Raw genomic sequence first — 18,272 nt, forward strand, 5'->3', positions numbered from 1 at the left:
CTTTAAACTTACTTCTACTAATCCGACAATTTTCTGGTCTAATACTTGCTGGATTGTTGACTCTCTACTTTATGGAAGTGAAAAACAACATTTTTCTCTGAAAAATTGCCAATTGAAATGCGATCAGCTATTGAAATGTTTATGTTTTCATTTTGCCTTTCGAAACGGAAACGTTAATCAGTGTGCTGCTATTTATCTGACAGGCCCTCGCATCTAATCAAAACAAACTAATTTAACCTTCGGGAGAGAAGGGGAGGGAGACAGATAGAAAGAGAGAAAAAAATCCCCACAAACAATCTACATTATGCACTATCTGGTGCGTATTAAACTTCACGGAAAAGTGAACTTTTATGATAGCTATGGACCTCATTATCCATGACCTTGTTTACCTTGGCAATGACCGCTGAGACAAATTATATTCTGCCAAAACAAAAAGATGCGCAGACGCTGGGACTAATCAGATAGTTCTTATTACTGACCACAAGGTGTAACTCCGGTGTTGACCATTGACCTATATCAGATTGCGGGTCACTAAAATCTACCGGAAATCCATCCTACCCTAGGGAGTCATAAAATTGTATTGTGGGGCGGATGTTCTAGCTTATAGAATCGTTGACGAGGGCGTGTTAGATTGTTTTACACTTCTCTTTATCATTCTAATACAGACGTTTTTGAATAGCCATTTTGTGTGCGTGTGTGTCGGAGAATTCGGAAATTTCAATACTTTCCAAATAACTACTCCACCCCCGAGTTTATACTCCCACTGTTTCATACATGGAAATGGGACGATTTGTTTACTTTGGAGATATGAAGTGATAATTGGAAACAAACTTTTTTTTTTGTAAACAGGACCGACTTTAAAGATGCCTTTAGGTAATATAAGTTTCAGGGTCTTCTATTTCCTCCACCAGCTTACTAAAGCAAATATTATGTATTGATTTTAATTGAATATTTTTATAAGCAGATTTTAATTAAAAAAATTTTCGACAAACCGAAATAATAAAGTATTTAACTGCAGAATACTTTAAAAAGAATCTGTTTCAGTAACTTGCATATAAATATTCTTTTTAATAATAAATTTAACCCTCTAAATGGTTAAACTGGATTTTTTCCATTTTTCATGTTTTATTTTCCAATTCAGAAGCATTTCATTCATATTTATTTGAATATCTACAAACATTTCAGTAATAAAATATTTTTCGCAGTTTTGAGTAAATGTAAAAAATATGATTTATAGACCTTAAAAGCTAATCGCTTAAAGTTATTAACTTAAAATATTTTAGCGCTTAGAGAATTAAACAAAATTACAAATATTTATAATGTTTTAAAAAATAATCTAAATACTCTACTAGAAAATTTGCTAAAGCCTTGCGATTGGTAGATTATTGAACCAATTGCCAAAAATGGATTATACTCTGTTGCAAGTGAATTTGAAGGGCGGAAGGGGAGAAAAATCCAAGAATATTTTGAAATTTATTTGAAACGATACTTGATATTAATTTCTGTAAATTTGAAAGGTTAATGTGTTTTTATTTGATTTACTTTTCTAGTAAATCAAATAAACACAAAATAAAATTTTCCTAAAAACAAGCCAAAAATAATTGTTCTTTTAAACTACAGAGCTTCCAACTACTTGGCTATTATATTCATTTGGTAATCCAATTCTTTTTGAAGACGCATTGATATTTTGAGCATTCTGAGGATTAAAATATGTTGCATTTAAAAATACATGCTAATTCAATACAAAGAAGAAACTTTTTCCACTCGTGAAGAACTTAAAAAAGCATCATTTCATAACCAAATTCAGAACAGATATTCTATGAATATTGTTCTTTATGTTTTTCAGCGACTTCCTTCAATTCGATGTTGTTTCTTTTCGGAAAGTTAACCAAAAATCCAAATATTGAATTAACTTTAGCCATCCAAGATCCATGAAAATTCTGGACATTGCATATCCAACACAGGCAACTCTGTTTCCACACTTAGTCCCCCCCCCCCCCTCTGAATACAACGTTCTTCAGTACTACCATCTTCGAAATATTTTTTCCTTTTCCTTAAATCGGATTTATTGCTGTACTAGGAATCAATTGCTTCATTTGCTTTCATCTCATAATTGTCAAGCATTTCTAATAATCTAAATACACTAGCCTCAGTTTTCACCACATTTCTTTAAAGACTGATAAAGATTAAAATATGGAATAAACATGAAGATCCATGCGTGTAGTAACATAGAAACATTGAAATTATTATTTTAAAATTTGATTAATCCTCTTACAAGGTTATACAAAGCTCTACAGCTATCAATTCAAATATTAAAAATAAAATCGGTTATTACCCTTATAATTACCAGAGGAAAAAAAATCATAAAAAAAACATAGCAACAAATACGCAGAAATCTCAACAAAATATTATCAACCCTTCGGCTTAAGATCAAGGGGGTCGGAGTCAATGCTACATCCTTTTCTCCATGAAGGGTGAAAAATAAAGAAGCCTTTCTCTTCTAAAATAAGCTGCCCCCCTCTTTCTTTTATACTATGATAGCTGAGAATTGCTGACTTGTGACTCGGCGAACGAAAAACACACTGGATCTCAATGATCTGGAAACAAATTTGAAATAAGTAAAATCTCAAGGAAAACATTTGTGAAATTTGGACGGAAGTTGATTTGAATTAGAATCATTAGAATACAACATTCTTATAAATCAAAATAAATAAATAAAACACAATTGCCTATTTTGGAACAGAAAAGAAAAAGCATTTGGATCATTGTCTCAATATAGCATATTTCCTTCAGTAAATAATAATATTCAAATTATATGATATTGCTAATTGTTTTGCAAATTATTTAGAACTAGTGGTTTAGAAATATCGGGTTTTCCCAACATTTCATAATCTTTTAAATCTTGGAAATTTCCCAAATATCACTGCTTTTAAAATTTTTTACTGATTTTTTTTTAGCTGTTCTTATTCATGTTTATTTTTCTTCAAGTTTCGTTTAACTCTTTTTGTCTTCTTTATCCCCGCTTTCCCCTTTTTGCAGGGAAAAGAAGCTATCTGAACTAGTCTACAATGAAAAAAAAAAAAAAAATTGCTGCCAGCTTAGCATTGCTATACAGAGTTGAGCTCCCCTCCCCCAATCCTAAGTTTTGAGTTCAACGCCTGTGTGGAAAACCGCCACTGTTGGTGTGGTCGGGTATCGAATTCACCATCTTTCCCTTTCCGAAACCAAAATATTGTCACCAAACCTAAGGTGAAAACTGAAATGATCTAAACTGAAAAGAGAAATGATATAAAGTCATAAGACAGAAACCGTTTTGAGAACTAAACAGCATGATAGCAACATATACCTTAACAAACTAGATTATTCACTTTTTTAAAAATTATTTATCTACTTATATTATATTTTTTGTAATCTTAAAACTTTTCGATGGCTTGTATATTTTGAAAACTTTATAATTATAAACTTTCTGTATTTTTAAATTTTGTTATATTCTTAAAATTTAATACTTTCTAAATTCTCATTTATGATTTTAAAATTTTGCATCATAATTTCATGAAGTTACAGAGATTGAAAGCACAAATTCTTGACCATATCTAATTCAGAGGATACAGAGAGTGAGGGGCTTAAGCAACCAATTTTTACTGGGAAAATTAATTTTTATTTCATTTTAGTTGCTTGAAACTAGGAATTATAATAAAAAAAAGTATGACCACCCACGAAAGTTAAATAAATGATTACCAAAATTGATCAAGTAATTATCAGAATGTTTTGGATTAATTATAATGCATTTGAAAAAAATCATAATTAAATCTTATTAAACTTATTTCTTCATTTAAGTTCATAAATTGTCATCTATAATTTCTCTGTTTTATTGCACACAGATAGCATCCATGACTTACGATTTTGAAGTTAATTTTTTTTAAATTTTATTGTTTGTTCCCTGCTGTTTTTAAATGGTATGGTACTTTTAATTTCCTGAATTATTTGCCTGCTCCCATCATTTATAACTCCCAAAGAGAATCATGAATCTCAAAATTATTTGAAGGTTAACACAACCAATATTTCTAATTAACAAGCTGGTCGTCAAAGGTGATTATTATGAAATATTAAGAGAAAATAAAAAAAAAAATACAACAAAGTAATATACTTAATTTTATTCACAATAACAACACATCTCTGAAACAGCTATTAATTGCATTCTACATGAATTTTTAACAAATAATTTGATTTTCCAAAGCAAAGCTTATGTTCCCTCTGTTGTCAAATGAAAATGAAATGTGCAGCGTTAGTTGATAAGACTTCATTGATACAAAATTGCATGTCCATACTTATCTCTTGAACAAGAATATCACTTCTTCAAAAAATATTTTGAAATGATGATACATATGATAAAGAGGGTGCTCATAAGTATGAAAATGCAATTCAGCAAATTCTCTCAAATTACGTGTTTAAACCAAAAACACACGTGAAGTCATTAAAGCATTACTTAAAAACTAACATCATATTTTACAAAGGCTGCACAATCATTTTAATTAGAAATATTGCAAATAGTTCATGAATGGATTGAAATAAGCAATATTTGCAGTTAGCTGATCAGTAAGTAATAATATCAATTTTCTTTGGATGGCAATCAATTTTTGTAGTCACTAGTTGAAGCTTAAAGTTTTAACCACGAATTTTTCGCAAACTCTCTCACACAGAGACACACACACAAACACGAGGACAATGTTATGATGTCTGTACAATAAACAGAGAAAAACTGACTTAAGTTCACAGATGAAAATACTATTTTTTTCCTCTTGTATCTTCCTACCTCCAACAATTGAAGACAAAGTGGATAACACCTTTAAACCAGGAACCTAAACGGAAAGATAGTCAAGTTTAATAAATTTAATAAACTAAAAAAAATCTAAATAGCATGATTTTTTAATTTTTTTGACAATAATAAATAAATTGAACTAAAGTTTTATTATCGTTTTTTTAATGGGAAAGTATAAAAATATGCAAATAATTTCATGGTGATGGCAAGAAGATAAATGCTCAAAATGTCAATTCCATAAATGAATGTAAAGAATTTATCATCTTGAATCTATTTTAAATAAGAAATAGATTAATAATTAATAGCAACTGGTTGCTATAAGGATTATATGTAGTTTGACCTTTTTAATAACAAACGATTTAATTAATTTTCTTGTTTAATTTAAATGTGTAATGATTTAATTAATTTTCTTGTTTAATTTAAATATGTAATGATTTAATTAATTTAGAACAGACATTTTTAAATGATATATATGACAGTGATAATTGCATGCATCATGGGATACTTTTTAATATTTATTTCTTTTAAAGAAATATTCTGAAGTTTTAATTTCTTTCATTAGTTTCACCTTTTACGACTTAAAATTTTTTATTTTCAGTAAAAAAAATAAGAAATTGAAATATTTTATATTAATATTTTTTTATTTATTTACAGTAGATAATTTTTTAATTAATTAAAATTATTAATTAATTATTTATTTGTATCTAGATTCTACCACACATTCTTTAAGCAAAATTAAAAGAGGAAAATTCTGCTATACTGGTAATTTAAAATGGCATCACAGGCCTAAAAATAATTTTTTTTAATTTATTCAATGGTGATATTTCTGAACAGACTGAAGTAAACAAATTAAATAATCAAAATAATTTTTGACCAGTAATGATTAGTCCATTATTAACATGCTGAATTCAATAGTAAAAAAAAAAAAAAAAAATGTAACATTTTATATGCATGGTTATAAAAAATTCCAGTCATTTAATAGAATATATAGGAAACAAAAAAGTGGTGCCATTTTATCAGGAACTCTCAGATATAGTAAAGATTTTAACAATAAATCAACAAAAATTTCTTTTCAAATTGGTAATATATTTGAAAAATGCTAATCATTTTCTTATGGGTTAATCTTGTTTGAAAAAACACTTTACATTTCAAAGATAATATCTTTTATTTATAAAAAAATAATCCAATCATTTATCCCAGTTACAATATAATATAATTATATAAATTAAGCAATTGAAATTATAAGAGTTGAAAAATAGAATTTCAAGAAAATTATTCTGTGGAAATGTAAATGATTTCATATTTAGATAGCAGATAGTACAGATTTTCACAAAGTAAGTAGTATTTTAAAGTAAAAACACCTGCATTTATAGCAAAACTGAATCAACAGCCAAAAATTTCTCATCTCATAAATTAGACAATAAAGTTAAGCTAATTACCATGCCTCATCACAAATCACTCTCTGTGAGAACATTGAGTGAAAATGTTGCAATGCCATCTCCCAAGGAAGAACTTTGTGCTCGAATGCTATATTGGCCAACATCAGTTGATGCACATTTCTCAATGGTTAGCGTACATGCCTTGCCGGATTTTGTTATTTTGTGACGAGTGCTCTTTTCATCTAAAACTTTGCCATCTTTTGTCCATTTCACTAAAAGAACATAAGGTATATTCATTAATTTAGGAATATTAAAAAAGTGCTAACATACAAAGTATACTATCATGAACTGTTTATCCTTTTTTCTATCCTTTTCAGAGAATATGTATGTAATTTTTTTGAGAAAATGATTAAGAAATATATATATATAAGTTCATTTGATATTTCTAATACCATATTTTAACACTATATTAAATATTCTCAAATAATTAAGTTCTGAGCAAATAATTGATTAATTTGCATTTCACCCATTTTGTTATAACAAGGCATTTTGAGAAAAAAAGGGGGAGGGGAGTAATTATGTTAAATAACAATTCATACAATACTAAATTTAAGTACATAATTCATTATAAAGGTAATTATTTAATGATTAGTTAATGAGAATTCAAAATTAAATTTGTTAGCTATTTTAAACGATATTGAAGAAACATATTAAAATAAGTCTTATTACTGACTTGAGTTTTTAATATTCGTAGATAACTTATTCACTTTTAGATTTAGCTATTTATTAAAACAGAATAACGATCGAGTTTTCTTAAAACATCATTCGTATTTTCCAAATTAGATGAAGGGGAAAAAAATTTAGAAACACCCATTACTATTACTGTTTTTAATAATTGTTGCAGTTTCTAAATATTCCGGCTGATAATTAATAAAAGAATTACAAATTAAAACCTGAACCTGAAACTCACCTTTGTCAGCATCTTTTTCCAATTCAGCTGTGAAGGTTACAGATTGATTTTCATGAACTGTTTGAGATTCAGGGAATTTAGCGAATCCTGGTCCTTTGGTTGGTTCATTAGGAACTGAAAAAAATACATGAAAAATACATTTTTAGATATATTACTCAATAATGACACAAAAAAAAATTAATGATGACAAAAAAAATTGAGAAATTCATGAACTTAAATTTAAAACCAGGGTTAATATTAATTTGTTAAAAAGCAATGTCTTTAATCATATAAATGTTTCTTATACCGTTTGAGTACAGTAAAATAATTCTGAAGGAATATAAGATTAAAGTCATATTTTTTAAATAAAAAATGAATGTTCCCATTATTTGCTGCGAGTTTAATCTAAGGGACTTGTTCCTTGATTTTTTGTGCAATTTCCAAATCAATCCTCATTTCTAAGACGTTTCAAGAGAATAAAATTCAAAACAGATAATATAGTTATTTATAATCGGCAGTGAGTGAATCTTTAGAAACAATATATATATTTCTTTGGGATGAGTAATTATAATTGTGAAAGAAATTCTAGAGTTAATATGATTTCTAGCTCCATGTTTTGCAGTGATAGAGAAGATATGTGGAAAAGGGAAATGCAATTTAATTGTCAAACAACAAATCATGCGCTGATTACATTCGCATTTTTTTTTCATAGTTTGCAGAAATATATTTTTATACAGATAAATTCTGCTAATATCAAAATTTAATCATCAACGCACCGTGTAAAATACTGGCGTTTATTTATACAATGTGATTGTCCTAAGGGGGCACCTCGTTATTGAGGATGAGAAGCTTCTGCCATGGTGGTTGATTCTCGCCTCCCTGGTTGGTACACAAAAAGGTAGGGATCTGGCTCTTCCCATCGATGACGGAACGTATTTTCTTAGTGAAGGGTTGTACCGAGGCCGGGGATGGCCCTTAGGACTCAACCACAGTTCCCGCCAGTGTTGCTGTTGTAACGTTCCGGTCATTCAGATTTTTCCGTGTGCTTTCCGGTGGGTCGGAGTAACCAGTTTGTAGTTATACAATGGGATTTTAATAAACACATGCGAATCAAAATATTTCTCTTATACAACACTTCTCAAATACTAGCATCTAATTGACCATTGTTATCACAATTTCATGATATATAAATGATATTTGACATTTCTATTTGCAAATTGCTTGTACAATAAAAATTTTTTTTTAACATTGATTTAGCAAATGCTTTTAAAGGTTACATTCTCTTTCCGTTTCAGTACGTCTTCTCTATGTACATATATTTAAAAATAAAATCATTTTTTTAGAATAAAATATGGAAATAAAAAAAAATCTCATCTTAAAAATTTTTTATAAAGAATTTTATTACTAAAAATAGAAATTTATTTACAATAAAAAATAATTTTAAAGAATTTTGCTACAATTAATAACATATATGTATACCTAAAACGACTAGAGTACAACTGCTGAATGCTTCTCCAGCATCATTGAAGACTTCGCAAGTGTATATTCCACTGTCTTCTGGGAATATCTCTGGAATTACCAGTTTATAATCATCACCTTCAGTCTTGTACTGGAAGTCTTTGCTGTTCTTTATTTCTTTTTCGTTGTGAAGCCACACCGCATCAAATGTAGATTCACCTATAAATAAAAAACATTCTAGTATCTTCTTTCTTGCAATAAGGCAAGGCTATATATAAAGTAAGGTTACAGAAGTAACTTACATTTCACAGTGCACGAAAGAGTAATAGGATCCCCATCTTTGACCTGTTGGCTCTTCAAATGTTTTGTTATCCTCGGAGGTTTTCCTGAACCAGTTTTAGGAGTCTTTTTCTTTTCCATTGCTAAAATTGATTGCATTATTTTATTAGGATTATAAATGGTAAATCAAAATACAAGAGGTTAAAAACAAATCTGAATTTTATATCTTCTTTTATATTCTGACCCTAAACGAAATAAAATAAATAGACAAACCAACATTTATAAAAAGAAATAATTGCAATACTAACGTAATACTGTTAATTTTCCAGATGTGGAGACTGATCCCAATGAATTGGTTGCCTTGCAAACATATGTTCCTTCATCTTCTGGGAACACTTCGCCGATCGATAGTGTAGCAACTTTATTCTTGTACTTCAGGTCAATGATATCAGATGAATGAAGTTGCTAAATTAAAAGAACCATCTCATTAAAACCTTACTTTTAATATAACATTTAAGATTTATTTGATATTTAAGGGAATCTTTTTTTAAACACTACACAAATATGTGAGTACCATTTAATAATGAATACTATTCTGTGAAATAAATGAGTGCAATAAATCTTAAATTATTTTCTTGTTTGAATACCTCATCATTCTTAAACCATTCAATCTGGGGATCAGGATCACCTGTAACCACAACCTTCAAAGTCAAAGGATCGCCATCTTTTATTTTAAGATCTTTTAGACCTTCGGTGAATGTGGGAGCTGCCATTGTAGAATCATCTGGAACTGAAAGAAACATTCATTAATCGAAACATAAGGGCATTTCAATTTGGAGCATTGGCAAAATGATGCCAACTTATTAAGAATTCATCTTTTATGCCACTGACACAAAGCAAAGCCTTAATGTTCCATAACATTTTTTTATGAAAATGAGACTTCCATCAATACACATAATATAAATGCAACAAAATATGTAATTCAGATTGTAACTATTTCTACAGTTTTTAGAATGAAAACAGTTTATATAACAGTATCATTTTCCTCATAACATTAATTTAAAAAAAAAAAAGCCTTTTTTTTACAAGGGAAACTTTTAGTTGGTAAAATTAAATCAATTTTTCTATTTTGAAAAGAAACATGGCTATTTTTAATATATATATGTATTTATTCATATAATTTATCATTAATACTTTTTAAGAGTTAGAGCGAAATAAAAAGGATACAACATATAATTTTAAACATATAATGTTTTTCGGCTCCTTCTATTAATAATTAGAATTTACTAATAATTAATTACTAGAAACATAATATTTTGCATTTCTTTTAAAATAAATATATTTCCATGCCTATTCATTAAAACAATAAGTTAGTACGTGAATTTGGTATATATTTGCTTTCAATACTAGTATCAGATTATATAAGCGTTGCTCTATACTTTAGTTTTAAAAAAATGTCTTTTATTTTTTAAATGTATCATGTCTACAATTTTAGTAATTCTTCCTTATTTGATTTCCCGAAAATCAATTTCCATGAAAATTGGGCAGTAATATCGGTCAAAACAAATTTTTAAAAATCATTTTTCTGTAAATAAATTCCCAAACCCCAAAAGTTATCGCTGTGGTTTTCTAGTTGCTGATCTATGTGAAGACTGGACAATATTAGGAAAACAGAAGTTCATAATATGCCATTAAATATAAAATATAAGCCAGAATAAGAATTTAATGAATTATTAGTTTAAATATAAACTAACTTTCTAACTCCCTTGTTGATGTCCTCGATCTGACAGGGCTTGTACCTTCTGCAGTTGTTTTCTTTCCATATGGCTTTTGTACTCTCTTTGTTCCCGAAGGAGCTGGTGATGACCTTGGAGGGGAGTAGTGACGTGATGGGGAAAGCCTGGATGAAGAATAAGTACTCGAGGATGTGTAATCACTTCCTTTTTTAGTTGTGGATGAGCTGCTGTAAGAAGATGATTGCACCTGTCGGCTCCTAACGAAAAAAATTTAAAGTTAGCATAATTAAAATATGCAATTAGTATTTTTACACTATTTTTTTTAATAAAATATGCTGATTAAATATTTATTAAATCATTATTTCATTTAATAAATCAAGTATTTTGAATAATATTTCTTACAATAAGTATTTCAGTTCATGCAATATAAATGCTGATTTTATTCTCAATCAAAACTAGTAACTTTTCGAGGACACAAAATTCATCTGTATCATTATCATCTGATTACATAGCATGCTAAAATAACCTTTTAATTATTTTAAGTATCATCTGAAATCCTATGCAAATCTCCCTCTCTTTTGATATATCAAATCACTAATGAAAAAGTTGTCAACTAATGAATGATTATCATAATCTAGAGAAACAAGTAATATCTTGTGCATACTTTAATGACAAGAGAAGTTCTTTTTGAAACAACAATAGCAGAATAACAATTATGTACAACATATATAATTCTAAATAAAAATACAATAAACATAATTTATAAAATGAAAAGTAAATAAGTCTCTTTGAGAAGCATATTTTATGTTAATACCATTGAAAATTGCATAATTCAAGTTTATTTTTCATTATGTATATGTTATTTTTAAAACAATTTCCATTTAAAATGTTAAATTAAAAAAAGCAGAATTTTTTTTGGTCAATAACAATTAAAGTACAGTAGATTATTTAAAAATATTCTTTAAGTATAAAAAAATCCCTGCCACTTCTTAATTATTGTAATATTTTTGATATTTAAATAAGTTCCATGCACATTCATCTCGGAATAAAAAAAAACAATGAAAGTATGTTTTATATACATGAAAAATAATATAAATGCCTTAATTAGCACACTATATTTAGGCATAAACACAAAATTTACGGTTTTTTTCTCAATTAACGCATTTTTTTCTCCAAATAATTCCAACTTTATTAAAAAGGACATGCTGACAATGCCGATATTAATTCATGGAAGAAAGGAATCTAAGAGAATACATACGATGATGAATATGAAGAGGATGATTTGTAATCCGAGCTGTACTTGCTGGAATATTTTGAAGAATAATCCGAACTGTATTTGTTGGTACTGCTGCTATAACCACCAGTTCGAGAGACTGATGAATCTCTATAGGAAGTGTCTCTCATTGGTGAATATGCAGCTCGATATGAAGATTTTTGCCCAGGAAGTGGTGAAGGTGCTGGTGTAACAATGAGTGGTGCATTTATTTTTGGAACCTTTCGATCTATACATAGAGAGAAAAAGAAATGCCAATCAAATATATTCGAAATTATTCAAGCAATACCATTAAAAGACAATATATAGATCTTCTTTGAAGAAACTTAGACAAACCAGACAATGTGATGAAAATAATTTAGATCTTTGTTCTAAATTCTAATAAAGAAAGTTTTTGATGATAAGTTTAATATAAAGTTCATGTTTTTTTAAAAAAAACAAATTATGTAGGATGATATCTGATTAATTGTTTTTTAAATGTTTTTTCTTTCTTGCTTTATTTAATTTCAAGTCTTCTAATCAATTTTGTTGAAATATTTAAAAGACATATAATAAAAAATAGCATATCTGGACTGAAAATTTTTAGTTACCACAGAATCTAAAAAGTATTTAATTTAATATGTTGTCAATGTAAGAATATTTTTTAACAATAGTGAGATTTTAAAAAACAATATTTGAATGAACAATTTAGCAACAAATTTGAGTTTTTTCACTCTCATTACTTAATACATATATTTCTTTCTGATAAAGTGTTTTTTTCCCTTGACTTAAAGTAATATTCTTAAAAAGACCCTATCAAGAAATATGTTCAAAGTTACACAGAAAGCAGAATTACTGATTTTAAATGAAGAAAAACAATCTATTTGATCAAATCAAACACAATATATGAGAATTTGTAATATGTATTTCGAAATTTGGATGTATCTGCTTATATTATTTAGCAGAGTTGAATGTTTAAAAATATTGTAACATCTTAAATAGCTTTTTTATATGAAACTATATTAATTATTATAGCTTTAATAATTAGTAATAATTTAATATTATAGCTTTAGTAATTTTTTTTGGTGACATTCAGATGTGGCAATTGATAATTTTATTTAATATAGTAAATATTTTCATTGAAGTGAATTAAAAGCAGAGAACAGGAATTCATATAGTTATAGAAATATTCATTGATGCAACACAGATTACTAAATTTCCTGTATTAATTAGAATTTCTGTAAAAATATATTTGTCCAATGTATAAGTATACAAATTGTCAGAAATTGTCAGCTTGTTCATAATTTACCTTCTACTTCGACATGACACCATGTTTCATCTTCTCCCAGTGAATTTGTTGCTCTGCAGCTGTACTTTCCAGTATCTTCAACTGTGCAGCCCACAATTTCAATAGTAACAACACCATCAGCATGAGTGGCATTGTACTCGAACTTATTTAATTCTTTTCCATCTTTGAACCATTTAACCTGAAAAATCAGAGCCCATAAATTAGGAGGAAAATAATCATATAGAGCAAAACAAACTTTTGTACATCAATAAAAAAAATTCTTCTCATGTTTACACATATCCATTAAGGATATGCAATGTAATGTCTACAGCATTTAGAATTAATATTAAACAGTAATTAATATACATGAAATGGAAAGGAATATACTATAGGTATGATAGATATATTTTTACAGATTTTAGTAAAATGATATTAAAAATTTATGGAATAAACAAAAACAAATACAAAATTTTTTAATAAATATAGTAAAAAAATATGTGGTCAGATATAATTATTAAAAAAAATGACTGTAGAAATGCCATTTTATTTAACTGTCCACAACTGTTCTTTTTTCTTAATTAAAGTTTCAATGAATATTAATGTACCATTAAACATCTGATACACAGTATTAATGATGACTAAAATAATGTAAAAATGTGTGAGTCTGCTATTTTATATAATCTAAAATTATTTAAAGACAACATTTCTGCATTGTTAACTGTCTGCCTAAATTAAAGACAAATTTTTAAATAGCTGTTCGCAAAGTTTTCAGTTGACCACAATGAATTGAGTAGCATACCGTAGGTGTGGGCTTTCCAGTCAAGCAACACAGCAGTTTGCACACAGATCCAGTCTGCATACATCTAGGCCTGAGTTGGAATGTAAAGCATGGAGCACTGTCAGCAGGTTCTTGCCATAATTTGGGCTGAGGGTATCTCTTTCTTACTGGTTCATCCAATTGTACATGTGGTATATCTCTTGGAATAGCTACAGAACAGTACCAAAATTATAATTCAAGCTACCAATGATAATGATTTCTAAATATTATTAAAAATATCATCGTCTATAGAGCTTACTTAAAAAAATTAATATCAATCAATGAATACTGACAAATTCATTTGTTCTTTATTAAATTATTTTTGTTCGATTCATTTCACGAAAAAATGTATCTCAGATAGTAAATATTTTGTACATATGTAAAAAAATTTTAAAGAATACTACAGCAACAAATGTGAGTTATTCATTTAATTTATTTTAACTATATTAAATAAGTTGTATTTACAATAATCAACTTTCATTAGCTGTTTGAAGAAGTATGAAAAGCTATTCTTATTTTAAATTCAGCTGAATAGATTGAATTTTTCAACATTCATCCTTTTTATAGTGAAAGATTGATATTAGCACCAGATTCTTCTAACAAATTCCATCCCCAAAATGAAATATACAAAAGTCATAATCTATATATGAAATATGTTATCAAAAGATGTTATAAATCACATTTTTTTTTTGTCTTTTATGACTACTAGTCTTAGTTGAAAATGAATTTTACTGACTTTATTTTATTAAAATTTTTTAGACAAACATGTAATGAAATTTTAAAAAATCAAATGTAACAACAATAAGCATGAGAAACTTTTAAAATCTGTAATATTAAAAAATGCAAGCAATTGAACTAACATAAAATAAAAAATATATACACTAAGCTATTTAAAACATGGTATCGATATAAAATCACTATAATGATGATAAGGAATTTCTTTTACCTTGGACATTAAGGAATACTGGTTCTTCCCTAAATCCATAACTGTTCTCAGCTCGAATAATATATTCTCCCCGGTCCTCTGCTTTGCAGCGATTTATAATAAAATAATAATTATCATCTTCATAGCGTTTCATGTACTTTACACTCTGCTTCAGTTCATAATTATCACGATGCCTGTTGAACATTGAAAAGTTAGGTAAACAGGAATCAGTATTACATTGCTACATTAGTATTACATTACATTGTTAGTATTACATTGCTACATTACTGCTAACTATCTATGTCTTCTTCAAACACTTATAGGAAAAGATAGAAAACTTTTATGGTCTTAAAAAGCAATCTCATTTGAGAAAATATCCCTGAATTTTGAATTTCCCAACATTTAGGTACCAGAATTCCTATTATTTAACTATATTAGTAGATTTAAAATCTAATTCAGCAAAACTTGAATCATTTTAAATTTAAGCTGTATGAAGGATTTCATTGCTTTATTTTTTGTTAGTTTCCCTTCTTTTGTTTGGAAATATAGTAACAATAAAGAGGTAACATTGTATTTTTTGGTTAAAATGGCATTATACTTTCAGTTGGGATCTTTCCATAGATGACACCTGAGAGATTCAAAATGGAGAGATTAATTTAAAATTTGTAAGTTTTAGAATTTATGAGGGCTTGAGATTCTAAGATTCTATCACTCTCTAGAATTGCACATGGTTTTCTGGTTTTCAACCTATATATCATAAATATTTTAAGCAAGTAAACTATGAAACAGATCCTTCCTACAAGTGAGAATATTTGAAGCAAGATCAAACCTACTGAAACAATATCTTAGTTATTTGGAGAGTAGTTGATATGTTAAGAAAAGAATTATTTGAAAGGCTTTGATTTATATATATAATCTCCCTTTTTCTGTATTCATATGTATATAGGATGATTTAAGACCAACTATTTGTATGTATAAATTAATTTCACTCACCATGAAATAGTAGCTGGGAAAGCTGCAATAATGCGGCAGAAGAACTTGGCTGCTTGACCTTCATATACAAAGGTACTTTGAGGCCTGATAACGAACCTTGGAGCAGCTTGCCTGCGATCTAAAAAATGAGCAGTATTATTATATGTATTATATTTAAACAATTATAGTATACCAAAAACTGTTTTAGTTCTTCTTTTAAAATCTTAATTTGTAGCATATTATAATTTTTTAAATAAATACAATGAAATTTATATCTCAGAAAATATAAACCTTGAAGCAACTGTAAGACATTTCTTTGATATTCAAAAATTGCATTTAAGGTTAAAAGTAATTTTTAATTTCATATGAATGATTCTTTAAAATTTAATAAAGTATATAACAATAAATATACCAAAATAAAATTCTCGGATCTTGAAACGCTCTTCTTGCAATTTTCGCAAACAGCTGTAATTGGAAATATGACCCAAAGGAATGACACATGAGAACCAATAGTCTCCCTATAATACAAACATGAATTATTAATATATATATATATAAACGATATCTATTTTATTGCCACTTTTCAGATTAGAAAGGAACATTTAATTGTGAATAATTGGATAACAATGGATAATTATTTAAACTAATTGGATAACAATGAGAAAAAAAATGTATAATGTGTTTAGATGCACAAAATAAAATGATTGTTGCCTTTTTTTAAAATAACGAAATAGGAAGAAAATTCCATTTAAGAAGCAAAACTAACTGCATTATCAAAAAAATTAAATTAAATAACATATATAATTATTAAAATTCGGCGGAATTTTTTGTTGTCTATCTGTTAACAAAAAAAAAAAAAAAAAAAAAAAAATCGGTAGAGAAGGTAATAGATGTAATATAGAAATAAAATTTAAATGCAACTACGATTTAAGAGTAAATTATTTTTACTTTTTTCAGGCAACTTGGAAAAAAAATGTTAAAAATTATTAAATATTACAAAAAAATTATTAAAACTCACATAACGAGCACGAATGCTGTCCCTGAATTTGATGTACCTGCTCCTTTCAATAATAGCAGTAGCATCAGCCTCACCCTGAAAAACAAAGCGATATTTTAATTTTTATAAATGAGAATAATTATTGACAAATAAATTTGAGCTATATTAATTAAAATATAATGTACCTTCAGCCATGGATGCTCAAGACATTCGTGAGCTGTCATACGCTTACTGCAAAAGATAAATAAGTATTAGAAGTTATTGATAATTGTTGAATTTAATTAAACTGCAATCTATATTTGATTCAAAATACTGCCATTTTCAAGCTAAGCGGAAGTTCATAATGGTTATTATAAATAACTGATTTATTACAAGTTGATACGAATTGACTGCTAGTATATTCAAAACATTATATACATAAAAAAACAACAAAGCTAACATTATATACATATACAAAACATCAAAGCTAAATATATGTTAAAATAATTCTATGACTTTTGTGAGCCAATGACAATGGCATATAATTAGAAGCCAATAGATAAGTAATACTATTGATCTTTAGTTTAATAAATTGTTGGAACAATTATACTATTCAGTTTTTTTGTATATAGGTCATGTCACTTCATAATGAGAATACGTTAAATGCTGCTGAAACAAAGAAAATCAGAAATTTTTAAAGCAATTAACAGTAATTAAATAGTATAAAGGCTTTTTTTTTCTACTTTATTCAAAGCTAAATAAATCTTAAACATCAAAAAAAAAAACAACAAATGTATGAGTATAATTTTCCATTAATAAAATGTATTTGTGCTTTTAATATAAAATGTTATAAAATTAAATAAATAATATTCACAAAAATACAATTTAAACACTATTATACAAAAATTGTTTGGATAAAATCTTTTCTGAAATTTTTCTATTTTAATACTACTTAAAAATTTTATTACTTATATTGTTTCTTTATGAGTTCAGTGTGATTGATAATTTGCTAAATGAATAAGAAGAAAAATAGTTACTTCAACTTTTAAATTTTAATCAAAATATTATAGAGATGATTTGAAAGGAAATTTTTTGAATATATTTAGGTAAAATATTTATGACACAGCCAATATTTTTTATTCTAGAATATCAAATCATTCTTACAATATTTCTGGGTATATAATTATGAACAGTTTTTCTTCATTTTAGTAATACAAAACTTTCCTCTGGGAATTTCATGCATCCAACAATCATTTCAGCATATTTAATAATTTAACAGAACAAAGTCCCTTTAGAGTTCAGGATAAAAATTAAAAACAATTTCCAGACAGCCACTTTAATTAGTATAGTTTTTTTTTCTATTTTAATTATTTTCCACTTTTTAATCTCATGATGGATTTCTGATTTAACTCACAAACAGGT

At 27.4% G+C, this 18,272-nt stretch overlaps 1 protein-coding gene across 1 annotated transcript in view; it reads right to left on the reverse strand.

Annotated features, from left to right (window-relative positions):
• Nucleotides 1-4,139: 4,139 nt before the first annotated feature.
• The window catches only part of LOC129983632 (twitchin-like), a 124,233-nt gene continuing 110,100 nt past the window's right edge, over nt 4,140-18,272 (reverse strand). Inside the window, exons 116-131 of the mRNA XM_056093167.1 lie at nt 17,057-17,102; nt 16,893-16,967; nt 16,287-16,392; nt 15,896-16,013; nt 14,924-15,096; nt 13,960-14,147; nt 13,182-13,359; nt 11,879-12,122; nt 10,639-10,877; nt 9,532-9,674; nt 9,193-9,349; nt 8,908-9,027; nt 8,627-8,824; nt 7,169-7,282; nt 6,259-6,470; nt 4,140-4,859 (exon numbers count right to left, since the gene is read on the reverse strand). Of these exons, the coding sequence (XP_055949142.1) occupies nt 6,268-6,470; nt 7,169-7,282; nt 8,627-8,824; nt 8,908-9,027; nt 9,193-9,349; nt 9,532-9,674; nt 10,639-10,877; nt 11,879-12,122; nt 13,182-13,359; nt 13,960-14,147; nt 14,924-15,096; nt 15,896-16,013; nt 16,287-16,392; nt 16,893-16,967; nt 17,057-17,102 (2,302 nt within the window). The 3' untranslated portion in view covers nt 4,140-4,859; nt 6,259-6,267. The remainder of the gene's footprint in view (nt 4,860-6,258; nt 6,471-7,168; nt 7,283-8,626; nt 8,825-8,907; nt 9,028-9,192; nt 9,350-9,531; nt 9,675-10,638; nt 10,878-11,878; nt 12,123-13,181; nt 13,360-13,959; nt 14,148-14,923; nt 15,097-15,895; nt 16,014-16,286; nt 16,393-16,892; nt 16,968-17,056; nt 17,103-18,272) is intronic.

The sequence above is a fragment of the Argiope bruennichi genome, chromosome 9, assembly GCF_947563725.1.
Source record: "Argiope bruennichi chromosome 9, qqArgBrue1.1, whole genome shotgun sequence".
NCBI classification, from domain to species: domain Eukaryota; kingdom Metazoa; phylum Arthropoda; class Arachnida; order Araneae; family Araneidae; genus Argiope; species Argiope bruennichi.